We start from the raw sequence: 23,851 nt of genomic DNA, 5'->3' as shown, positions 1-23,851 counted from the left end.
AAGCTAGTACAGTAGAGGGCCTGTAGCGCCGCTCGCTTTCGAAGGCGAATCTTGTGTTTTCAGCGGAGAAGTCGGTAGTTTGCTGGGGCTCGGCGTCGGCGCAGCCTTGCGGTGCAGGTCTGTATTGTCGATCGCCAGGCTCTTGGTGCAGTTGCCCGTCTTGTATACGCCAACAAGCCGTGCGCTCAGTTCAAACATGTTATTCCGCAGGGAAATGATGATAAACTGCGCGCCGCGTGTGCGCTCTTTGATAATGTTGGCAATGATCGAGACGTTGCGGAAGTCGAGCGCAGCGTCGATTTCGTCCATCACGTACAATGGTGTCGGCTTGTATGCATGCAAAGCAAATACCAATGCCAAGCTACTCAGCGTCTTTTCGCCCCCGCTCAAGTTGCTAATGTTCTTCCAGCTCTTCTTGGGCGGCATGACACTAAATAGGATGCCTTCGCTGAACGGATCCAAGCTATCGACCAGCTCCAGCTCGGCGTTGCCGCCCAGCGTAATTGTTTGGTACATTTCCTTGAGCTTGAGCGAAATTTGCGAAAAGCCTTGCATGAAGCGCTGCAGCCGCTCTTTGCGCAGCGCGTCAAATTTCTGCTGTGCGCCGTCGCGCACGGCGGTGGTATCTTCAAGCTCCTTGGCACGCGAAAGGAACACTTCTTCCGTCGTTCGGTACTCGTCCAAAACGTCGAGATTCGACTCGTTTTCTTCCATGCGCTTCTCCATCACCTCGATCGTAGACAATAGCGCTTGTTTGTCCATTGTCTCGAGCTCCGCATCGGAAAGAGGGGGAAGCGACACGTCGTCAAGCTCAACGTCGGGCTCGCTCTTGGCCTGCCGCATGTCGACAGCCAAATTCGCGTCGTGCAGTGCAAGTTGCGCGTGCTTTTCGCTCCACGATGCCAGTTGCTGCTCGCTCTCTGTCTTGCGCTGTTCGCACGCCTCGAGCTGCTGCTTGACCTCGAGTTCAAATTTGCAAAAAGCGCCGAGTTTCTCCGCGTGCTCTTCCAGCACGCCTTTGAGCTCTTTCTTGCGCGCACTCTTTTCCTCCAGCTCATAGCGCAGCTCGTCCACTTGGGTGCGGAGCACATCCATCGCGGAGGACTGCGCACGCTGCTTGTCCTCCAGTTCGGCAATCTCTGTGTCAAGTGCGGCAAGCTGCGCCGCATTGTCATGCTTGGACGTCTCGTATCGCTTCATTTCATTCTCCGCCTTGGCCTTGGAGAGTTCTACATTCGCGAGACGCTCGTTCGCAAGCGCCAGCATTCCACGAACGCCTTCCACTTTGCTTTGCAGCGTGCGCAATTCTACACCACCGACTTGTAGAATGTGCTCCTGCAACGCTTGTATTTCTGCTTCAATGCTTTGCGTAGTCGTATGCAGCGATGCAGTTGCGCTGGTATGCTCTTCTACCTGTGCATCGAGCGCCTGGAAACGTTGCGCATCGCCCGTGTTCTCTCTGCACTCTTTTTCCGCCTCTTCGACGCGCTGCCTTGCCTGTCTTATGCGCTGCTCGTTCGTACGAATATCCATTGCGAGCATGGCTAGCCTGTGATCAATGTCAGGGCCACGGCTGGTAGAGCGCTCATATATAGCGCTAAAATGGGCCAAGGATTTTACATGGCTTTGGAGCGCTGCATCCGCGGCCTGCGCTTCTTTCCGGAGCGTCGCTGCGTGTTCCGCAGAAACATCGCTGATCAGTGTAGAGCTCATCAGGCCTTGTTTGGGCTTGGCACCGCCGCCAGACATGGTGCCGCTCTTGTCGATCAGCTGGCCGTCTTCGGTGACAACACGCCAGCGGCGCTTGCCATAAGCAATGCGCGACGCTTGTTGGAGATCGCGCGCTACAAGCGTGTCGCCGAGTTCCGAGTAAAAGGCAGAAGCGTACCGAGCGTCTTTGGGCACAATCAAATCAAACAGACGCGGCACATTTTCCGGCGTGGCAAGAGGCGCCATGGCTTTTGAATCCACCTTGACACTTTGGAGAAGCAGGAACCGCGCACGACCGAGGTTGTGTTTGCGTAGGTACTCGATGCATTCTTGGCCCGACTCGACAGACTCGACTAGAATATCGTTCAGGGCGCGGCACGCTGTGCTCACCGCCTTGTCGTACCGCGCATCGATGGTGCCAAGGGAGCCAAGACGCCCGTGTAATCCACTTAAAAAGCCCAGCTCGGCCTGGCGCGTGAGGTTGCTGAGCATTTCGCCGTGCGATTTGCTCGCAGCCACGGCGTCGGCAGCTTCTTCGGCCGTGCGCCGCGCCATAGCAGCCTTTGTGCGGAGTGTGTGCTCTTCGCTGCGCATTTTCTCGAGCATGTCGGCGTCGTCGGCAGCCTTGTCGGCAGTGCCAACTTTTTCCGACTCGAGCGCGGCAACCTCGTCGTGCTTCTCTTGCAGCGCTGCGTGCAAATCCTGTACATGCGCCTTGGCCTCTGTGTGTCGCTGCTGCACTTCTTGCTCGTGCTCGAGAAGCAGCGCACGCTCCTGCATTGCGACGTCGCGCGCTGCATTGTGCTCGCGAATCTTGGCAGCCCACGGCGCGAGCTGCTGCTGCTTTTCTTGGATTTGCAGGTTAAATACGCGCGTCTTGCTCTCCAGGTCATCGCACATGCGCTCGAGCGCGGACTGCTCGTGTTCCAGCGCTGCTTCATGCGCTGCGATCTCCTCGTGTATGCGTTCTATTTCGCTGTCGGCATTCTGCGCCTCGGCGCGCGCTTCGGACACGTTAGACTTGCCGTCGGAAAGTGCGGTGGTGAGCTTTTTGCGTTTGCCTTGCAGCAGCTTTTCGCGCGCCTTAAGTTCCACGTCGTGCTTCTCGTGGCGGCCAAGCTCTTTACGCAATGTGTGCACCTGCTTTTCCAATGCGCTGCCTTCGGCGGCGACTGCTTCGAATTGATCGCGCACGCTTTGGGACTGCAACTGTGCCTCGCTGTGCTTTTCGGCCTCTTGGCTGAGCTGCGCAGCAAGCATTTCGGATTCTTCGGACACTTTTGCAAGCCCCGCGCGCGCCTCCCACATGTATCGCTGCCAGAGTCGCGATTGGTTGCGCATGAGCTCGTTGTGGTCGCGCAAATACTGCTCCGCCTGTTTCCGTTTCGGCTCGAGATGGTCCAGCTCGCGCTGCACAATTTTCAAGCGGTGCATTTTCTCTCCGCGCGTTTCATTCGCAGCGTCCACGGCATTGGCGTGCTCTGCAATGGGCTGCTTATAGTCGCTCGTGCCAATAATATCTTCCAAGTACTCCAAAAGTCCCTCGTCGTGCTCCGTCCTGGCTTTGGGCGGCATCTGTGCAATGCTCTCTACCTCACCTTGAAGGATGAGAAAACGCTTGTGATCCAGATCTATGCCGCGCTCGCGCAGCAGTGTTGTGACTTGGGTAAAGTTGGATCGTTTGCCGTCGATGGTATATTGCGATGTATTGTTCCGCGACGCGCTTCTTGCAACAATGAGACGACTGTTCGGCACCACGGTAAACTCCTCCGAGCCCGGCACGTCGATAATCTCGCGGAACCACACCTCTACAGTGCAGTGCTGTGGCGGCGCTGCGCCTTGGCGGTTGTAGATCAGTTCGCTGAGCTTGCCTTGGCGCATCTTGTTCGCGCGCCATCCAAACACGAAAAGCAGCGAGTCAATCACGTTACTCTTACCGCTCCCGTTCGGACCAACGACACTCGAGAAGGACTTGTGGAATGGGCCGATTTCCTGCCGCCCAGCATACGACTTGAAGTCCTGGAGGACCAGCTTGTGGATCACAAGTCGTTTTTGCGGCACTGGTGGTGCTACTGGCGAGCCAAAAGTGCGCTGGGCTGTGCGCGCCGGCGTCACAAGGGGCATTCCCGTCCGCGCCGGCGTTGTAAAGGGGTTCTGCATCCGGTGATGCGGCGTCGTTATCATGCGGTTTTGCTTGGGCTGCGCCGGCGTCGCGGGTGCACGGCGCTCTAAAGACGGAGAAACTTGTGCCTCCGCTCTTGTAGCATCCTCCGCTACCTCATGTGTGCCGCTCCGCGTGCGCATCCGCCCAGACGGCGCTCGACGCTCCACGACCATCGACGCAGGCCAAAGTACAACCAACACGCCGCGCGTGGCACATAATATCACGTGATGTACCAGGCCCGAGAAGTCGGCCGAAATTGTTTTCACTTCGCGAGGGCCTGTGCGTGCGAGCGCCTGGGCCAGGTTCTTTTTTTTCTGCCGTGGTGATGCACTGGTAGGATAGGATCCTTTACGAATTCATTTTCCGCGACACAGGCACTAGTGTACTTTATTGACTGATGAGTCGCTTTCCCTCGATCCTTGCGCCGGCGCAATCCGGCGCAGCGGGCGGACACCCTGCATCGGTATCCAAGATTTCCGCGGCTGAAGGGTCGTACGGGATGGCATCGCCCGTAGGTTCGCCGCGGCTGAAACTTGCGCACCACCTCCCAGGCAAGATTTCGCCGTACCGCGACTCCTCTACCCGTTTTCAATCGCATATAGGCAGCCCTCGAACGAGCAGCCCGAGGATTAGTGCGCTGACGCGGGAGGCATCGATGGGCACGTCGCAATATCCAACATCCTCCTCGCGTCCTGCGTCACCGTCTGCCATGTCAGGTACCGAGCGTTCATTTTCACCATCGCCCGCGGCTGGCCCACAGACTGCCGCGGCGCGGATGAGCAGTCGTCTGCCACCGCCGCTGCGCCGCAGTTCTGACGCGGTGCCAATGCAGCGGAGCATGAGCACGGAAGCTGTTTTGTTTGACGAAGGCACCGCGCATTCGCGCTCCAACTCTCCTGCTGTAGACGATTTCCGTCTGCGCGGCATGACGCAAAACATGCTTGGCGCGCCTCAAAACAGGCTCCCCGAGGGCTATGCAAACAGTCCGAAACGCGACGGGTACAAATATAACGTCCCTCCAAGCGCTTGGCGTTCCCCTGGCGTTGCTAGAGACGGCATGCCTTGGGCGCAGGACGGACGCAACTCGCCATTTGCCTCGAGCGCACTCCGCGGTGGCGGCGAGACGGGCGAAGAGGAGCGCAGCGATGCAGAACATGTGCTGGAGGGCGAAGATGGCACGCGCATTGCCGCACTCAAAGCGCTGGATGAGCGGCGCGCGTCGACATCTTCTTCGCCTGTGCCTCCGCCCGCGTATCTCGGCGCCATTCTGTCACCTCCGCCCGGTGCCGCTGCATTTCCGCGCCCGATGCGCGCCGGCGAGCGTTTAAACGATGGGTACGGTGCCCATGCCATGTTCCGCTCCGCCACCTTTGGAGGCTCGCAGTCCTACCCGCACTCGCCGTTGCCTTATGGCCGCGTGTACCGCCCTGCGGAGTGGAACGAGGGCTATAGCACAGACGATGTCGCTGCGTACGGCCCTGCCTACATGTCTGGCCAAGCCGGAGGGGTGCGCAAATCCAAGTATGAAAGCGCCGAGCTGTACGGCGAAACCGCATACAATGCAGACGCCCCTGCCTATGGATATCAAGGATCTTATGCACCGTACGGTGTGCGTGTGCCGAAAGGGTACAAGTACGCCAATACAGCTCCGCGCGTTCGCCACCGCGACATGGACATCTCGGACGAGTCCGAAGCAAGCGAGATAGAAAAATCACGCGGCGTGCAACCTGACGATGCGCGCCGCTACTCTGTGACTTCCATCACGATTCCCGTCACCGAGAGCGACTCGGGCGGCCCGAAACTGCATGTATGTGACGCGTGCAGCAAGACGTTTAGCAGACGCTCGGACCTGGCACGCCATCGCCGCATCCACACTGGCGAGCGCCCCTATCCGTGTGACTTCCCCGGGTGCGGAAAAAGCTTCATTCAGCGTTCTGCACTCACTGTCCATTCCCGCGTGCACAGCGGAGAGCGGCCACACCAGTGCGAGTTTGAGGGGTGTGGGAAGAGTTTCTCGGATAGCAGCTCATTAGCGCGCCATCGGCGGACACATACCGGGCGGCGTCCTTATGTATGCGTGATCCCTGCCTGCGGCAAGATGTTTACGCGGCGCACGACACTGAATCGGCACGTCCGCAGCCACCAGCTTCCGGCAAAAAAGACGGGCGATGGGTACGTCGCACTCTCTACTTACCCAAGCCTGTACACACATGACGAAAATGCCGTGAGCGATGAGGAGGCGTCCGAGGAAAGCAGCGATGAACGTAGGTGCAGCTTACCGTCTGACAGCAGGATAACTCGCTCGGCATTGGTTTGCGTTTCTCCAGTTGAGTTTGTATGAGTAGCTATTGAATGTGCAGTAGGCCCTGGAACGTGCGCGCAAGCCAGCGTGGCCCGCGCACTGTAATCACGTGAGGTAAAGCGTGCGCTGCAGGCACGGTGCCTATACGACGCGCTGCTGGTCGGCGACGCGGAAAGTGGCAGCGGGGCGCGCCTCTTTGGGTGCACGCACGCCGCCAGGCGTCTCAGAGAGCGTGCTGAGTCCATCTACCCGCGGCTGCGGATCCAGTGTGGCCTGGCGCAACGCATCGTGGAGCACTTGGCCCTGCGTCTTGTGTTCGCTGCTTGCGGCGACGAGCAAATGCTCGGGAATTGAGGCTGCGCGTACGCCGCCGCCGTGCTCAAAGTGCGGTGTGCCATCGATGGCGCGGTGAGCACGGTCAAGCAAGTCGATGTACTGCGCATCGTTGGGATGCACGTGGAACGGCAAGGCGCGGCGCATTTCGGTGTCGTGCGCGCTGAAACTAGCGCGCCATTGGTCCAGTTCGTTGCGCACGCCGACGATGCTGCGCTGCAGCGCGTCCTGCGAGCCGGGGTAGAGCGGCATGGCTTTGCGTGGGTCCGGCGCGTACTCCTGCGGCGCATGCTTGAGGCCGGTGCCGACAAGCTGCTTCCACGTCGTGCCCTCGGCGTGGAGCGCGTCGGTGACTTGGTCCTTGATGCGGCGCGGCACGCCGGCGCCTTCGTACCCCAGCGAGGTGTAGAGCTGTACTGCACTTGCCCCCGCACGTGCAAAGTCGAGCGCATCCTCGCCGCTGGAGATACCACCGCAGCCAATCAACGGGATCTTGCCGTGGCTGCGCGCGTAGACTACTTGGAGCGCGTGCAGTGCAAGCGATTTCAAGGGGGGGCCAGAGAGTCCGCCCGTTTCCTGGACGTCTGCTTCGGAGAGAAGACCCGGAGGGCGCGACACGGTCGTGTTGCTCACAATGATGCCGTCGATGTTTGCATTCTCTGCAGCGTCCGAGACGTCCTCCAATTCCGAGTCGCTGAGATCAGAGGATACTTTGACTAGCAGCGGAAGAGATCTGCCTTCGCCGCTAAGCTTGAGCAGTTCGCCGCGGGCGCGAACGACATCGTCGAGCAGGCCTCTGAGCACGCTGCGGCGCTGCAAGCGGCGAAGGCCGGGTGTGTTTGGACTGCTCACATTCACAATCAGCATATCGGCATACGGGCCAAGGTTCCATACCCCCTGGACAAAGTCTGCCGAAGAGTCTTCCCTGCTCGTCTTGTTCTTGCCCAAATTGATGCCCAACAAACGGTCCTGCTTCAGGCTGCGGGGAATGCCAAGGCGGTCGAGCAGCGCCACGTCCGCGTCTGCGTACGCCGCAAAAAACTGCGCACGGCGAAGCTGCGTCGCATCCTTCTCGAGCGATTCTACACCGACGTCGCTCACAAGCGCTTTGCCGGCCGCTATGACGCGCACAATATAGTCGCGCACACGGTCGTGCAAACGGCCCTGCACGGCGGCATGGCCGTCTGAGTTGAATCCCATGCGGTTGATCAAGGCTTGATCCAGCGGCAGGCGGAACATGCGCGGCGCGGGATTGCCGGGCTGCGGCTGCGGCGTGACACTCCCAACTTCAACCAACGCAAAGCCCAGGTCAAAGCATCCGTCAATCGCCTCGGCCTGCTTGTCAAAGCCAGCGGCAAGACCAAGAGGGTTCGTCAAGGGCTTGCCAAAGAGCTCCGTGTGGAGCACCTCGTCATCGACGCATTTGTCGCGCGGCGCGATCCCGAGACGAAGCATCGTGATCGCAAACTTGGACGCCGTTTCTGGGCTCATGAGGGTGTGGATGACCGGCATAAAGAGCCAGCGATACACGCCCGCACGCGAATCCAGGCAGTAGACACCAAAGAAAAGTCCACCGGTGAGGGCGATAAAGATGCTCAGCGCGGAAAACAACTTGCGAGGGGCGCGGCGGAGCTTGCGGGGAAGCTCGGCTGCCGGAGCCACCACTTTAGGCACATCGGTATGAATTGCACGACAGATGGGCACAACGCGCGCTATGCCGTTCACCGGCATGAGGCGCCGCGCAGGGACGCGCAAAGCGCTCAACACACACCGCATGGTAGGACGCAGCCGCGACGGCCAGCCAAGCCCGCACGTCATGTGCACGTGATTTGCTCGGTGGCCGCCAGCGTCGCTCCGCGCTTGCACGGCCGGCGATGTCGTCCCTGCAGAATTACCTGGAGCGTGCGTGGCGGCGGTGTGCTGATATACAGATAGGGTGCTGCTTGTTACGCAGGACGGGCGTGTTATTGTAGGTATGCTGCGTGGCTACGATGCGGGAGGGAGTATTGTCTTGTCCGATTGCGTCGAGCGCATTTTCAGCACCGACGTTGCGGTGGAGCAAGTGCCGCTGGGTGTTTATGTGATGCGAGGGGATAGCATGTACGTACACGCTCTTCTCACAGCAGCTCGTTACTTGGCGATGTGGATGTGAATAAGGATCGCGCGCTGGACTTGTCCAACGTCATGGCCGAGCCGATGCCAGTGACGCGGCATACATAGCGACTGCCCGATACCAGCACCCGTGCGTGCAGTGCACAGCATGTACGTAAGAAAGGGTGCATGCACCTAGCCATGTTTCTCGCACACGAAATCAAACTATGTACGCTCGCTTTATTTACTCGGCTTGCGCGCGACAAAAAGCATCATCGGGGTGAAGAGCTTCTGCTGGCCACCGGCAACCAGGGCGTCGGCAGCGACCTTGAGGGACTCGCCCATGTCGTACGTGCCTTTGGGCACGAGCCCCAACTTTTCGAGAATGGAGACGCCCGTCTGCGTGGTAAACTTGCCGAGACGTGTCATGCGCCAACAGGTAAAAATGTCCCAGAACGTCTGCACCTTGCGGATGTCGCCCTCAAGGGGATAGTACCACTCGACCTTGTCGCCTTTGTCTGCCAGGTCCTCGTCGACCTCGATCTCGAAACCAACGTGCTTGAGCGCGGCGCGCGCCTGTGCAATCGTGCGCATTTCAGGGATGCCATCGCCAAGTTCAATGCCGTGGGCAACACGGCGGTGCTCGGGATTGTTGGCGTCGTATGCGTCAGTCATGCACCATTCGTACACGCCAAATACACTGCCGGGCTTGAGCACGTCAAATATTTGCTTGTACACGCCTTCCCACGAGGGCGCATGGCAGGTGGCTTCGATGGCGTACACAGCGTCGAAGCTGTTCTCACCAAACTGGCTCACGAGGTTCATAAAGTCGCCCTTGGCAAACTCGACCTGGTTCTCAAGGTTGGCCTTCGCAGTGTAGCGGTTCGCACGGTCGACTTGGTACGCATTGTTGTTTACGCCAACAATGTTTACCTCGGAAAAGCGCGCAATTTCGCGCGCAGGACCGCCAACACCACAGCCAACATCGAGGACGCGCATCCCGCGGCGCAAGCTCATCTTGTGGGCAAGGAAATGTTCGTGACGCGCAATGGCCTGGTAGAATGCCTCACCGGGGTAGTACCGCGCAAAGTGAAAATTGGTACCCCAACCGTACTCGTACAAATCCGTTGCACCGTCGTAGTAGCTATTCACCACAGTGGTGTACTGGTCCAACCGATTGTCCATGTCCACTTTGGAGTCATTGGTAGAGTTCGCCTGCCAAAACTTGTTGTAGTTCGCGATCCCTTCATTGTTGCGCAGGTTGGTAGGCGTGGTGGAAGCGACCATGGCAAGGTCTGGTTGTTAGCAAGCTCGATGAAAAAGTACGGCAGGAACTCAGGGACTTGAATGGGATGCCGCAAGCGGCAAGCTTCCACGGAGGAGTCAAGGTACTAGTTTTTCATCACAGAACCTGCCGTCTTTGCCATACGTACAGTGCGGTTTCGCTGGGTAAAGACAAGCGCTGCCCTCAATGACCTGATCTTTGCGCGCGCGCATTTGACTCACGTGATGTGTTTCACGCTTGCGGGGTATCGGCTGGGCGCGCTACGTGGAAGACTGCTTGTAGCGTCTGGTATCAAGGATGATGCTGCCGCAAATTGCACACAGTCCTTTTTTGTACGAACATGCTAGGGTTAGCGCGATGCAAAAGTACATACTTTGACAGTACTGGGCACGTTCCTGTGAAACTCGCTGCTTGCACAGTTTGCACTTGGCATCCAACGGCGAGAAGCGATTCGCTTTGGAAAGCAGCTTGTTCTCGCCAATCTTGCGGCCGCCACCGACAGGCGCTGCCGGACCACGCGCAGGCGCGGCACGCGACCCTGATCCTGTGGCAACCAAAAAGCCCGCTGCATTCCGATTACGCTGTAGTTAGTACAAATGTATTCCACATACAAAGGGATCCGACGTCGCGGTCGTGCGCAGCTTCGTTTCGCACTTCTGGCAGACCATGACAAAGCGGAGCGAAGACGACGCCATGGCCACGTCGCAAGTCACGTGCCAATATACGCGTAGCGACGCGGCCCACTTTAGCTTCGCGACCATGTCGATTGTGCATTTGCAAAACGTGGAGATTGTCAATCCTGTGGCGCGGTTTTCGGACGCGTACATCTTTAAAGTCACGTTTGAGTGTATTGCGCCGCTAGAGGATGATATCGAGTGGAAGCTCATCTACGTGGGCTCTGCCGAGTCGGAAAAGTATGACCAGGAATTGGACAGTTGCATGGTGGGCCCTGTTCCCGTAGGCGTGAATTCGTTCGAATTCGAGGCGGAAGCGCCGTCGCCTGAAAAGATTCCCGCACACGACTTACTTGGGGTCACGGTGATCCTGCTCACCGGATCGTACAATGACGCGGAATTTATCCGTGTTGGGTACTATGTGAACAATGCATACGAGGACGAGGAGCTGCGCGAGAACCCGCCAGAGCAGGTCGAGCTCAATAAGGTGAGGCGCGAGGTGCTAGCAAGCAAGCCCCGTGTAACGCGCTTCAATATCAACTGGAACGACCCGAACCAACCGATTGCCCCTCCCGAGGAGCTGGCCGATTTTGGCGGGGCAAACGATGCCGGCGTCACCGTCGAGACGGTGCCGAAACCGCAAATGAGCGCTTCAGAGTCCGATAGTGTGCCAGGCAGCTCGTTTGTCGCGCTGCAGTCGTAGCGGCCGCCCAGGACCCGTCAAACATACCCGGCTTCTGCCAGCCAGTCCAGCATACTCGCAGGACTCACCAGAGAATTAAAGTAGATGGATTCTGCCCTGCTTGCGATGCTTTCCTCGAGCATGTACGCAAGATGCCGACTGTTGTGAGTGCATCGCTTGATACATACTGCAAATGGGCCACAGGTAGTCCCCACGCAATGCTACGCTCTGTAAAGTATCCGACGGCCTCTTTTGGCGTCCTGGTATGCCCTGAAAAGAGCGCCGGGTTTGCCAACAGGCCGCGTGCACTCATTGCACCGCGTGCGCCTGTCTTGGCTCTGTATTCTATAGCATCCTCGCGCGTCCATATATCGCCATTGACAATGCACGGCGCAAATCCGCCTCCCCCGCCGTCCTCGGCGTAGGCCCATGCATCGCCCGGTGAGGTGCCGCGCGCTGTCTGTATTCCACAGGCATTCGCAGTATCGACGGCGAAGCGCACAGCGTCGAGGTCGACCGGGTGCGATGCGCTCGCTTGGTGCCGCGTGCGGCCGTGGATCGTGATGTAGGATGCACCGGCATGCAATGCATTGCGCACCAGCGTGTCTGTATGATGCGACTCGGCGTCCACGCGAATTTTTACGCTGACGCAGTACCCTTCACCCAGCCGCGCCTTGACGGCACGGATCATATCCCGCACTGTTTCTGGCTGTCGCAACAAAAAAGATCCAATATGCTCGGCATATGCCCATGGCTGCGGACACCCGCAATTGAGATCGATGCCGTCCACGTACGGACTTACAAGCTCAGCTGCATCGGCGAGCGGCGTCGGCGCGCTCGCTGCGAATTGGCACACAAGTGCGCCTCGTATTTGAACCGGGGTATGCCTATTTTGTGGCACAAGCGCAAATAGGCCCCGCTCTTCGTCATTCGTGCTAAAGTCGGCGTTACGCGCTTGTTGGTTGCGGCTGAATTCGGTCGCGAGCATCATGGGAGTCGTGGTGATGTGGGTATCGTACCGCGCGACTAATGCGCGGAATGGTAACTTGGAGTACCGTACCATGGGTGCACATACATTGATATCGGAAAACGTATTCAGCATGTGGTGCGGCGGCAGCGACACCGCTCGCTCCCCCGCACGAGGCATGCTGAACAAGAAAAAAAACGGCGCCTCCACACGTTTCGCACGTCATCTTCCAGCATGCCGTGGCTGCTGCAAGACGCGGCGAAAGTAAAGTAAGAAGGTGTGCGCGACTTACAACAGGGCCTCTATCGGATCGTCAAAAGAAGCGCGTTGTGCATTTGATGGAGACGAAGAGACCGTCTGGACGGTAGAGCTGGGCTCGCCGAGCATTTCGGCACACGTCCTCGTTGCAAGCACACTTTCAGCGCCGCGCCGCGTAGAAACGTGGCAAGCGCTGGAATGCATCTTTGCAGGCGGTTTCTCGCCGATTCGTATCGTGACACTTGCTGGGTTTGCGCGCGAAGGAAGCAAAGAGGTGGAGTGGATTGAAGTGCAAGAATCGTACCCTCGCGACGGAAACATGCAACAGTCGTTTGCGTATGAACCCGAGGCAGTGGCTGCAACGCTGCGAGCGAGGGGCAAAAGAAGCACTGATGCGTGCACCCACATTGCATTGCGTTTGGACGGGAGTACAGATGGGTTTGGGCGTGTGATTGTATACAGGTTAAATGTGCTAGCTACATAATGGGTATCGTTTACTTACATTACATGGACGCGGCAGTCTACTCTTGCGCGTCGGGTACCGAGGAACAAAGCGGCGGGGATGTTCGGTGTGGTTCAGTTAGGGCCGGTGCAGATGGCGCCGCGGATTCGTTAAGAGCGGCTGCGTCATATGTCGGCGCCGTCGGTACATACACCGGTGGCACAACCGCATCGTGCTCACCTCCTGGCTGCGAGGGAAGCAACGCTCCAAGCGCAGCCCGCTCTTCCGCAGCTTCCTGCTCCTTTTGCGAAGCGTGCAATGTATCGAAGCCGGTGAAAGTCATGGTAGGAGCATCGGGTGGTGCAGGAAGTAGGCTGCTGGGCGATTCGACGCGCTGCTTGCCTTTAGCAGTACTATGCACATCGCCTTCATCCGCTGCATCGGGCAGCGGCGCCGATGGAAGTGCATTTGCGACTGCGCTCGCCGGCGCACTGGCCGCGTGCACAAGGGCGTCGAATGCAGACTTCTCGTCAGTGGCGACGTGTGCAGTGGAAGTGTTCGTGTCCATGCTTGGCGGCGCGTCTGACGCAAACGTTGCCGCGCCATCTAGTTTTCCCGTATTGGGCACGGCAATGTTCAAAAGCGGCGGTGCTTGCGTAGCGTATGCTGGAGGAGTGGGCTGTACCACATGTGTATGCTCCATTACGTCCACGGCATCGACATCAGTCTGGTCCAGCGGGGTGTGTGCGTTGTGCAAAGGAGCAGTGTCGGAAAGTCGGGCGTCGGCAGAGTTGTCCGATTGCACACCTTGCGCATGTGGCGCCGAGTCTGCGTGCGCTGAGACAACCAGCGCGCCCGCAATCGCAGGCTCTGTAGCGCCAATGCTCGGGACTGGCGAGCCTGGTGCAGGGCGGTGTGCCGGTGGCATTTCGTGGTCTTCCTCGAGCACGGTGGGCTTTTTTGCCAAGCCATGCCGTTTCCATCGTCTTCGCACACCGCGTGAAAATTTGCGGGGAATGTGCTCCATTTTGTTCCTTGCACTCTTCAGCACCGCACTGTGCCGATTTGCTTCCCAATCTGCATCATCTCCGTCGCCAAATGCCTCAACACCCGCATCGCTCATACTCACGTTGCGATCGCGGAGAAAGACGGTGACGCAAAGAATCAGTACAATGAAAATGGCAAGGAATATAGATACAAATAGAATCGCGCGCTTGTGGTACCAAGAGCTCCGATCCTCCAAATAGTATAGTGGCGACGGCGAGTCTGGATTGTTGAAACGGTCGGTCACGTTGAGAACCCCGGCGCCGATGCTGGAAATATCCATAGTAGTTTTTTGCGCTGTGGATGCAGATACAGCGAGGTGTGCGGTAGGGATGCTTACCGGTATGGCACATAATGGTACAAATGCGACGAACAGCAGCACGCCCAGTTGGACAAGCACAACACGACGACCAGCGACACCCGCAACACACCCGCACCGTGTCCATGCAAGCGCACCCCACCACATGCGCCGTATTGACTTGCGTCGTCTTGTGTCGTAAACGTGCTTATCAGCATCGTCTGACATGGACTGGCTCGCGCACGCTTCGCGGCGCGCTCGAAAGAAGAGGCTAGGTGGAGCTATTGACCACGTGGCCTACGGCAGATCGTCGCTGTCGTATCCCTGGAGAATCTAGCGTGAGTGTGAAAGGGTACGTACCTCGGCATCCTCATCCGTAGAAAGCATATGGTAGTTGGTGTATCGATGGCGTTCCCGCGCCATTCTCTCGCGCAGCCACGGCACGTTCTCGGCCAGCTCCAGGAGCGTAGACCAGCCTAGGGAGATCAGCCCAAACGCAAAATTGCGCACGAGCCCAACTTGCTCGCGCACGTCGCGATACGTGTCATTCTCCTCAAGACTAAGCGTACTTTTGTCAGAATACAAGTATACGTACCCATATCGCGCAGCGCCATGCTGCGACCACCATTTGGCCACAAGCGTTCCTGCTCCACCGGCCAAGAGCAGCATAAAGAGCCACCAAAAGAAGCCGTGGCCTGTACGTGTGCCACGACACTTGTGTCGCGTCCCTTGGTCAAGGCGAATTCCGCCGGAACAGGACGAAAATCGCACCTTGCGTACATTCGTACGCTCATACCAGTACCCATCATAGTCCGGGTTCTGCTTGGAGCATTGCTCCGCAGAATTTGTGGGGAGCGCAGCGGCGCCTGGGTACAAGACGCATTTTTGCGTCTCTGGATCGCGATAGTGGTTAAATTCACACTCGAAATCCACAGATCCGCAAGGGCATTCGTGGCGCTCGACACTGCTCTGCGGCAGTGTATTGCCCACCGCACAAATCCGATCGCGCTTCCTGCGCCAGTAGAATGTCTGGCGGCCGAACAAACAGGTTTCTTCGCGCTGTTCGCTGGGCGACCAACGCTCATAGTCATTCTTCTCGTCATTGTTCTTGTCAAACACGCAACTCCGGTGCAGTACAGAGGAGAAGTCGAGAAAAATCGCGACGGGCTTCGAAGGCGCCTGCCCCGTGTGGCCAAAGAGGACAAATTTGCGCGTCGCTTCCTCCGGCACCGCGTCGATCGACCAGATGCGCACGCGCTCGCCAAGATTGTACGACTTCCACGAAAGGCCCTGGTTCAAGGTAAACAGCACACGGTCCGTGGGTCCTTCGTCGTCGACCAGAAGCAGAATGGATCCATGGTCTGCAAATGCCCATCTGTGCGCGTCTTTATGTACTTCTTGCCACGTAAAACCACCGTCGCGCGTAAGAAATGTATCACAGTCCGTGTACCGTGCCAGGGAGCGCCCGACATTACCGGTACCAAGCATGAATCCCGTCACAGACGAGTCGCTGGAAGTAATTTGCACGTCTGGGCGCTCCAGGATGCCGTGGAGGTGCAAGTTGCAGCCGACGTCGGTGCACGGATAGCCATTCCCAGTAGAGTCGAGCACAGGCGCAGAAATTGAAGCCCAGCGCCCACCATCGTTGTGTGTAATCCGTGTCTGCAGCTGCTTGAGGCCCGAAACACTCGCCTCGTCGGGGTTCGACACGACATTAGCGAGCGCGACGCCGTCGAGACCCTGCATTTTCTCGAAATCCACGTATCCGTACGCATTCCGATTCACACGCTCCAAAGACAGGGTATAGTACGTGCCGTTCGAGTTGCTCTTAATAATGTCGCCCCACTCGGCGAGCATGGTTTGGTACGTCGTCACATGCAAAAAGACTGCCTCCGTGACGGAATCCAGTACGGTGTATGCGCGGTGGTCCAACTGCAGCTGAGGCGGAAGTCGAACCTCGGCAAACTCGCGCGCATTCAGAGATACTTGCATGCGCAATGCATTGGCCACGACTTCGGCGACGAGCAAGAAGCGCTCGAAGACGGTGAACCCAAGAATGTTGTCAAAGAGGACGCGCGGTTTGGTGTAGAATTGGTGTCCCAGCACCAACTGCAGCGGATTCGTGCCCGACTGGAATCCGAGCTGCGATCCCTTCTTAACGGCATAGCTTTCACAAAGGATGCCTGTGGCGTCGGGCACGCCAAAGTGCTCGTCCACAAGCCAAGCACATTTGCGCACATACTTGTCGAAGCGGTGCCAATTCATACCGTTGTCTTTGGAGTAGAATACTTGTGTGTGGCAGTTGGACCCAAGCCCAGGCGAGTTTGGAACACAGCCCTCGCTGCCAGTCCAAATAAGCCAATTGGGATGCTTGGGATGAAAGTCGAGCCAGGCAAGACCGAGTCCATTCGCGGGGCTCGGCACGGTAAAAAAGTGCCAGTTTTTGCCCGCGTCATCTGAGTAGTAGACTGTGTGTGCATCGGTGATGATATAGGCACGCTGCTTGCTGTGCGTGTGGCGCACAATCGCCAATGCAGTCTCTTTTTGAAGCGCCGCAAGCATGTTCCATGTTCCGCCGTCGTCCGAGGATTGATACACTTTTCCGTTTTGCAGACGCACCAAGATCCGCGGCGAGTGTTCAAGATGGACTACTTCGACAATAGCCGCGGGAAACTCAAAGCGCTGGTGGTGTACCGCACCGGGCGCGGGTGCCGCTTGTGCACACTGTTTCTGAACCGGCGCATCGAGCGCTTTTTCGCCGGCGGAAACGACGCAGACATTCCCGGGAACCTTACGGTAGCCAGACGGCGCCATATATGTATCGTCTTTGTTGCGGCATGCGCCTTCGGGAATTTCCTCTGGCCCCACGCGATGGCACACACCACTGCCGTCCGGCGCGAATCCGAAATCGCACTCGTAATCGTCTTTCCTGCAAGGGCATGGATCCTCGTGGCCCACAGGATCGCGAAACTTTTCGCCGACAATGCACTTTGACGACTTTTTCCGCCGCTGGTACCACTGCTTCCCGCCCATGAGACACTTTCCGTCGGCCAGTTGTGTGTACCATTTCTCAAAGTCTTTTGGGCTGCACTTGGGCATGCCCAGCGGTGCAAAGTCCACAAACAAGGCCGTGTGTCTGTGTTTGTCGTTTCCCGTGCCCCGAGCGCGAGAACCGACCAAGAGAAACTTGAGCGCCGTCCCGTCGGGGATGGTCGTAAGCAGGAACGGCGTCACGCCCACTTCCAAGTTGAGCGAATCCCATGTTTGGCCGTAGTCGAACGAGTACTTCATCTCGGAGCTCCCCGGTACATCAGGGACAAGCACAACAAGGCCTCCCTGGTCGCCAAATTCGTAAATATGGGGGTGGCTGGCCACCATGGACCAAGTAGCACCTGCATCCGTGCTCATAAATGTGTCGCACTCCTCGTACGGACGCAGCGATTCGCCCACCGAGCCGACGCCCATGACGAGGCCGGGCGCGGAGCTTGAAAATGCACGCCCGATATTGTGCGGTTGAACAAGCGCATGCAAATGCAGAGAGCAGTGTTCGAGATCCGCCGTATTGCACCCAATGCTGCGCCCGTTCACGTCGCGTGACGGCGCCTGGAGGTAGCTCCAGTGACTGCCTTCGTCGGTGGTGATGCGCGTCTTGATGCGCTTCACTGCGGCCTCGGTTTGTATGTTGGTAATCGCGACGCCGTCGACATTGGCGAGATGCTCGTAATCCACAACGCCGCTCGTACTTCGGTAGGTGCCGCGAAGTCCTTGCGCAAAGTGCGTTCCAGAGGAGTCGCTCATAAAAAGGACGCCCGTGTCTGTTGACGCGTCCAGTACATCGACCAACAGGTGGAACTTGGGGCCCTCCAAAATCGTGTACGCATTTTGGTGCAAAATTTGGCCGTGCGGAAACTTGGCCTTGGTCCAAGTTTTCGCGTCCAGACTTACGTACAAACTCAGTTCGGTGCCTTGGCCCTGTGTGTAGTCGTGCAGTGCAGTGATGAGGTACCGATGCGAGGAGCCAATGCCCAAAAATCCACGCGCATCGCGGCCGACGCCCATGTCAACGATGCGCCGCGTCTTGAAAAAATCGTCGCTCTGGTACAAACGGTCTTTTTCAGCACCCCCGCGCCGCACAATGGATGTACCGTGTAGCGTCGTGTGTGCAGCGTCAGCTTGAAGCAGATGAGAAGGGTCGTCAAACGTTAAACTTCGACCCTGCACGTTGCTATCGCCCCACCCAATGCAAAATATACGCAGCATAGCGTCCTCGGGCACCACAATTTCCGGTGAGCTCTTAGCCCAGATGCAGCGAAGAACAGTCTCTGCCATGAGTTTGGTTTTAGATGCAAATCCATCGTCCGTGTATAGAATCATGTCCTCGCATTCACTGCCGCGCCATGGGGTCCACGCGCCGCACTTTTTTCCAATGAACAATACATAGTCGCGGTGCTTGTCGCCCGCATGGAACTCCATAGGAGATCCTGTACGCACCGCAGGAGAGTACTGTGTCTCAAACCGCTGCCACGATGCGCCGCGGTTCTTGGTCAGCCAGTGCTCTGTGGAATCGGAGAGAATAAAGGCCTGTTGCGGGTCGTAGGGATGCTGGATCAGCAAGTAGGCCGATCGGGGGGGCGGCCCTTTGACAAGCTCCCACGTCTTGCCCTCGTTATCACTCCGGTATACGTCTCGTGCTTCCCCATCATGCCACAACACGACCGTGCTATCCTGAAAATAGGTCAGCTTACTGGGCAAGTGTGCGAATTCCGACGCTGCAATGCTCGGGCTCTTTGCTGCTACGGCAAAAGGTGCAAAGCACACCAGAAGTGCCGCAAGTATCCCGAAAAGCAAGACACAGCTATGCGTGCTATATGTACACCGCGAATTGCCTCGCATCCCACACTTGTTGAATGTGAAGCAAAGAATGCGCACGGATGACGGCGCAACCCCAGGGAGGTGCCACGTGGTAAACGAAAAATGGACGTATATGTACAGCTACAGGTGAAGGGTGAGGGTCACAGCATTGGAGGGAAAATGCCAATTATCGTATTGTTGAGGCTCGGATCATCGGCAACTGATGCCGATGACTTGCGTCATTGGGATACAAAGTGTTGACGGGGGTGCTGAGCGGTGGGCGAAAGCGGGCCTTCCTGCGAAGGACTCACCATCATGGCAATCGAGTCGCCGTTTCCTGGCCCATTCTGACCTGTACTGTTCATTACAAAATGGGCGGGTAAGCCTTTATCAGGGCGCGTGTAGTAGGGCGAGTTCCTCGGTGTGTTATGCAAAATAATCTCAGGCCCGTGCACCGGAATGATGCGTTTCAAGTCTTCTTGTAAATCATGCGGAGACTTGGTCATCATATCTCCGTTCAACTTCATGCCGTACTGCCCCAATGCACCACCCTCGCCGGGCATGTTCTCTGCGAATTGCTGTGTTGGCAAGTGCATTCCATGTAGTGAGGAAGCAAGCACATTGTTGAATCGGTTCGGTGCATGTGGCGACGTCATAGGATTCGGCATCCCCATGAGCGATGCATGAGGCGGGCCTGGCGGCGTGGTGGGCGTGGTGGGCGATGTTGAAGGAGCAAGTAGATTCACGTTGACTTGTGACATGGGCAAAGTAAAAGGCGACGTATTTCCATCCATGGTCATGGGCAAATGGCCTGAAGTGGGAGAAGCGCACGGTCCGTGGATGGACGGCATCGAAAGCAAGCGCTGGGGATGTTGCGCCTCCATACGTTTCGGAGCAAAGGAGCTTAAAAGCGGAAAATCTACTTCCGTTGTACTGCTCCATCGGCGCGTGGCCAACAGATCCGGTTGAGAGACATTGGGCATGGCTGTATCCACACTTGCTCGCGACTGCGACATCGGCAAAGCACGATTGTTATTTCCCATAACAGTCATGTTGGGCCACTGATTCTGTACCTCGAAAGACATGTGCGGATTCGTCGGCTGCATCAGTGGCTCTGGCGCACGACGCTTTCCGAGCGCGGCTGGCTTTGCACTGTCTTGGCTCATCCCATGGTGCGGGTCCGACGCATACACCATAGACTGTGGATGTCGCTCTGCGTGTGGTACATCTGCTGGCTTCTGTGTGTCTGCATCGTGGTGCCCTTCGTCCAGGCGTGCACGCGAATAGGAAGAAATGGTAGAGAAGGAGCGTGCACGTTTGGACGCCGGGGGTGATGGTACAAAGCGCTCGAATACTTCTTCTTGCGCGGTCCCTCTTTCGTTCGCGAAGTGCTGGGGGCCACGCTTCTCGACCGTGCCATTGTACTCGGTGTACCGCAGCAGGAAATCGTCCATATCGCCGGAGCAATATTCCGACAACTTTCCATTGCGTCCAAAAACAACCACGGCCACATCAGAGTCTGTCAACACAGCCAGTTCGTATGCTTTCTTAAATAGGCCCGTCTTCCGTTTCAAATACGTCGCGGAGCGGTTCCGCTCTCCCTCGATGGGCTCGATCTTGATCTTCTTTCGGCCCATGGTGGCTGTCGCAGATCGTCAGTGCCGAGCGTGCGAGCGAACGCGCGTGCGATTGGCTTTCGTTTTGGATTACGTCAGCGTTAAGCATCGGCGCTGGGAAGAGCGTGACCAGGGTGGCCCAAACGTAGTGGCTTGGAGAAGAACCATTCGGTTGCGATGGCCACATGTGGTACACACCAGCATGTGGCTGATGGTATGCATCCAGTCCATGCGGAGACATCTTTTGATGAGACAAGCCCCCATACCACGATGAATGCGCTGGGCACCCCTGCAGAAAAAAACGTGGACTTCGGCACGGAGCCCGAAGAAGACTATGCAGAGGATCACGACTTCAACTGGGACACGGAGGATGTGTCGGAAAAAGCAGATCCGGAGGCGCCCACGCCCCACCAGAAGCCACTGAAGCGGCTGATTTGGTGGATTGCGGCGCTGCCTCGCTTTGTGCGTTTGAGTCTGATTGCCATCGTGGGCGGTGCAATTTGCATTGTGCCCTTCATTGTGGTGTACACTGGATTCAGCGACAATAATGCGCGGCCACACGTCGAAGTTTGGAGTATTTGGATCACGATTATGTGGGTCACGTCGGTGTACACGTTCCTCGTTTTCCAGTGGATCCCTACGCTGCTGGTCAAGGCGGTCGATATGGTACTTGGACGTGTTCCCGACTCGTTCCAGGACGTGCTCTACATCCTCAACGGTATCCTCTTGTACGTAAAACTGGTATTTTGCACAGTATGGGCATGGGCGAGTCTCGGCGGCACATTGTCGGTCGAGTTCACAGACGAGACGAGACCCAACTACTTTGACACGGTCGAGAACATTGTGAAGGCTACGTTTGCCACATCGATCATCCTGCTTGCCGAGAAGATCGTGCTGAAGATGATCACGCGCGATTTCCACAAAACCTCGTTCAGCGAGAGGCTCTCGAACAGCAGCCTCGCATTTCGCATACTTGCCAAGCTGCAAAAAGGCTCCAAGTACACGGCGATGCAAGAGTTTAATTCGCGTGCATACAGTGTCGGGACCAAGGCGCGCTACTTTTTCTCGCGCAACACCCCAGCTGCAGAGAGCGCTGCCAACTCCATACAAGGGAGGCAGACGAAAAAGAAAGCGTTTATTTCGCAATTGCAAACAGCGCTCGCTGCCGCATCACGAAAGACGCAATTGTCCAATATCAACATGCCCGAGTCATCGCTAGCTGCGCGCCGTTTGGCCAAGGAGCTCTTCGTGACCCACTCCAAAGACGGCCTGTGTATCACGCCCCAAGACCTTGCCCCCTACTTTCAGACGGACACGGATGTGCAGCGCGCATTTGCGCTCTTTTGCCCAGACCACAAAGGTATTGTCACCCGCAAAGGAATGTGCAACGCACTCCAGCAAATATTTGAGGAGCGCACAATGTTGAACAACAGTATGCATGACATGCACGGCGCGTTCCGCGCTTTGGACATGGTACTGATGTGTATTGGACTCATTATCTGCGTCTTTATCTGGCTCGTCATCTTTACCGGCGCGAGCGCAGTGAGTAATCTTTTGCCCCTGTCCACCATTGTGGTCGGCTTCTCGTTTGTCTTTGGAAACTCGGCCAAGAACATCTTTGAGAGCATGGTTTTCATCTTTTCCACGCACCCCTACGACGTCGGCGATTTGGTCTGCGTCGAGAAGACGTGGATGTATGTAACGGCGTTTGGCATGATTTCTACTGAATTTGTCACCGTGTTCAACCAGGCGCTGATCTGCCCAAACGCAGTGCTCGCCGCAAAAATGACGATTTACAATGCGCGGCGCTCTGCTGCACAGTGGGATTCGACGACCATCATGATTGGGTTTGCCACGCCTTTGGAGAAAATCGACGAGTTTCGCCAGCACTTGACCGCCTACGTCCGCGACGACGACAACTTTGGCGGCGGGCTGTACTTGCTGTACGACTCGGTCCGGAATATGAACTGCATTTCCATGGTTATTGCTTGGGAACACAAGAACAACTGGCAAGATTGGACTCGCCGCTGGGTGCGCCGCGACATGTTTATGCGCCGCATGAAGCAGATTGCCGAAAACCTTTCCATCTCCTACCAGCCCCCCCAGCAGCCCATCTTTTTCGCGCCGGAGCCCAAGACGGGCGCACATGCCGAGATGCGCTACGGCAACAATTTACTTAACACGATGCAGGTGCCTGGCGATATGCCTATCCGGCCCACGGCGCTGCATCCCACTGGATAACGACATAGCTTTGGTACACGACATTACTCTATACATCTTGCAGCCGCACGCCGCGCCTTGTTCGCTTTGCGGCTAGCCTTCTTCGCAGCCTTGGCCTGTGCGAAATGCACGGGGGCACTGGTCGCAAGATGCTTGATCCGTGGCGCCGCAAGCTTGTGCGGCGCGGCCTCCAGCCATGGAATACGGAACCCCGTGGTGGACTGCGCACGGACGATGTCGAGCGCGCGCGCCTCCAAACGCGCAAGCAGCGGGGGGGGAAGCGCGGTATCTATAAGAAGCGCCGCAAGCCTGCGCACACGCAGCGCAGTAGCAAGCATCAGCGCAGCGCCCCGGGGAAGCGGCACAAGCATAAGCGGGAGCGGGAGCGCCGGCGATGCACGCTCGTGCACAGGCGCACACGCCGCATTGTAGCTCCCGACAAGCATGGGAATGTGCGCTAAGAGCGTCGCAGGATCCATGTCTGCCTCGCACACAAACAGAAACCGCGGATGCGGCCCGGCAGCAGCGCGCGAAGTAATCCGCGCCTCGAGCGTCCGCGTGACCGCATTGATGCCAGCCGTGGTGCCAGCCGGTGCATCCTCGCGCTCAACCAGGATCTCGACCAGCGTATGCAATAGCACGTCTCCGTCTGCTTTGGGCAGTCGCGGCCAGTGCACCGCGAACGGCGACGCGAGGATCGGCCGGAACACGTGTTTGCGCTCCGTAGCCTTGTCTGTAGCCGCCGTGCCGTGCCGCGCCTCTTCTAGTGCCGCACCCATGATCCGTGCATCTTTCCCGTGCCCATTTCGCCCGAGCTTGGCGCGGTACCGCTGCGTATGCTCGTGCGTGTGCACTTGTGCTGCACCGCGGCGCATACGCAGCGCTCGGCACCGCGCGCGCCACAGCTAGGTAGT

At 57.6% G+C, this 23,851-nt stretch overlaps 11 protein-coding genes across 11 annotated transcripts; 4 read left to right on the top strand and 7 right to left on the bottom strand.

Annotated features, from left to right (window-relative positions):
- Positions 1-3: 3 nt before the first annotated feature.
- On the bottom strand, positions 4-4,014 carry SMC4 (Structural maintenance of chromosomes protein 4; the record flags this gene model as incomplete). The annotated part of the gene is made up of 1 exon (XM_056205775.1): positions 4-4,014. The coding sequence occupies one exon, from the start codon at positions 4,012-4,014 to the stop codon at positions 4-6; it is 4,011 nt and encodes a 1,336-aa protein (XP_056061750.1).
- Positions 4,015-4,271: 257 nt separating this feature from the next.
- MVES1_000918 (uncharacterized protein) lies at positions 4,272-6,219 on the top strand (the record flags this gene model as incomplete). Its single annotated transcript, XM_056205774.1, has 2 exons — positions 4,272-6,142; positions 6,207-6,219. 2 exons carry the CDS (start codon positions 4,272-4,274, stop codon positions 6,217-6,219), a joined length of 1,884 nt encoding a protein of 627 aa, XP_056061749.1.
- Positions 6,220-6,317: 98 nt separating this feature from the next.
- Positions 6,318-8,285, bottom strand: MVES1_000917 (uncharacterized protein; the record flags this gene model as incomplete). The annotated part of the gene is made up of 1 exon (XM_056205773.1): positions 6,318-8,285. The coding sequence occupies one exon, from the start codon at positions 8,283-8,285 to the stop codon at positions 6,318-6,320; it is 1,968 nt and encodes a 655-aa protein (XP_056061748.1).
- Positions 8,286-8,840: 555 nt separating this feature from the next.
- Positions 8,841-10,580, bottom strand: ERG6 (sterol 24-C-methyltransferase; the record flags this gene model as incomplete). Its single annotated transcript, XM_056205772.1, has 3 exons — positions 8,841-9,895; positions 10,259-10,466; positions 10,497-10,580. The coding sequence occupies 3 exons, from the start codon at positions 10,578-10,580 to the stop codon at positions 8,841-8,843; spliced, it is 1,347 nt and encodes a 448-aa protein (XP_056061747.1).
- A 64-nt stretch (positions 10,581-10,644) lies between these two features.
- Positions 10,645-11,262, top strand: ASF1 (Histone chaperone asf1; the record flags this gene model as incomplete). The annotated part of the gene is made up of 1 exon (XM_056205771.1): positions 10,645-11,262. The coding sequence occupies one exon, from the start codon at positions 10,645-10,647 to the stop codon at positions 11,260-11,262; it is 618 nt and encodes a 205-aa protein (XP_056061746.1).
- A 64-nt stretch (positions 11,263-11,326) lies between these two features.
- On the bottom strand, positions 11,327-12,388 carry DUS4 (tRNA-dihydrouridine(20a/20b) synthase [NAD(P)(+)]; the record flags this gene model as incomplete). The annotated part of the gene is made up of 1 exon (XM_056205770.1): positions 11,327-12,388. The coding sequence occupies one exon, from the start codon at positions 12,386-12,388 to the stop codon at positions 11,327-11,329; it is 1,062 nt and encodes a 353-aa protein (XP_056061745.1).
- Positions 12,389-12,442: 54 nt separating this feature from the next.
- Positions 12,443-12,950, top strand: MVES1_000913 (uncharacterized protein; the record flags this gene model as incomplete). The annotated part of the gene is made up of 2 exons (XM_056205769.1): positions 12,443-12,477; positions 12,506-12,950. The coding sequence occupies 2 exons, from the start codon at positions 12,443-12,445 to the stop codon at positions 12,948-12,950; spliced, it is 480 nt and encodes a 159-aa protein (XP_056061744.1).
- Positions 12,951-12,987: 37 nt separating this feature from the next.
- On the bottom strand, positions 12,988-14,235 carry MVES1_000912 (uncharacterized protein; the record flags this gene model as incomplete). The annotated part of the gene is made up of 1 exon (XM_056205768.1): positions 12,988-14,235. One exon carries the CDS (start codon positions 14,233-14,235, stop codon positions 12,988-12,990), a length of 1,248 nt encoding a protein of 415 aa, XP_056061743.1.
- Positions 14,236-14,547: 312 nt separating this feature from the next.
- VPS10 (vacuolar protein sorting/targeting protein PEP1) lies at positions 14,548-20,738 on the bottom strand (the record flags this gene model as incomplete). The annotated part of the gene is made up of 4 exons (XM_056205767.1): positions 14,548-14,583; positions 14,611-14,818; positions 14,846-19,043; positions 19,364-20,738. The coding sequence occupies 4 exons, from the start codon at positions 20,736-20,738 to the stop codon at positions 14,548-14,550; spliced, it is 5,817 nt and encodes a 1,938-aa protein (XP_056061742.1).
- Positions 20,739-20,987: 249 nt separating this feature from the next.
- On the top strand, positions 20,988-22,958 carry MVES1_000910 (uncharacterized protein; the record flags this gene model as incomplete). The annotated part of the gene is made up of 1 exon (XM_056205766.1): positions 20,988-22,958. The coding sequence occupies one exon, from the start codon at positions 20,988-20,990 to the stop codon at positions 22,956-22,958; it is 1,971 nt and encodes a 656-aa protein (XP_056061741.1).
- Positions 22,959-22,981: 23 nt separating this feature from the next.
- Positions 22,982-23,812, bottom strand: POP3 (ribonuclease P; the record flags this gene model as incomplete). Its single annotated transcript, XM_056205765.1, has 1 exon — positions 22,982-23,812. One exon carries the CDS (start codon positions 23,810-23,812, stop codon positions 22,982-22,984), a length of 831 nt encoding a protein of 276 aa, XP_056061740.1.
- Between the last annotated feature and the right edge of the window lie 39 nt (positions 23,813-23,851).

The sequence above is a fragment of the Malassezia vespertilionis genome, chromosome 2 (genome assembly GCF_029542925.1).
Source record: "Malassezia vespertilionis chromosome 2, complete sequence".
NCBI classification, from domain to species: Eukaryota; Fungi; Basidiomycota; class Malasseziomycetes; order Malasseziales; family Malasseziaceae; genus Malassezia; species Malassezia vespertilionis.
This window is presented reverse-complemented; position numbering and strand designations above follow the sequence as displayed.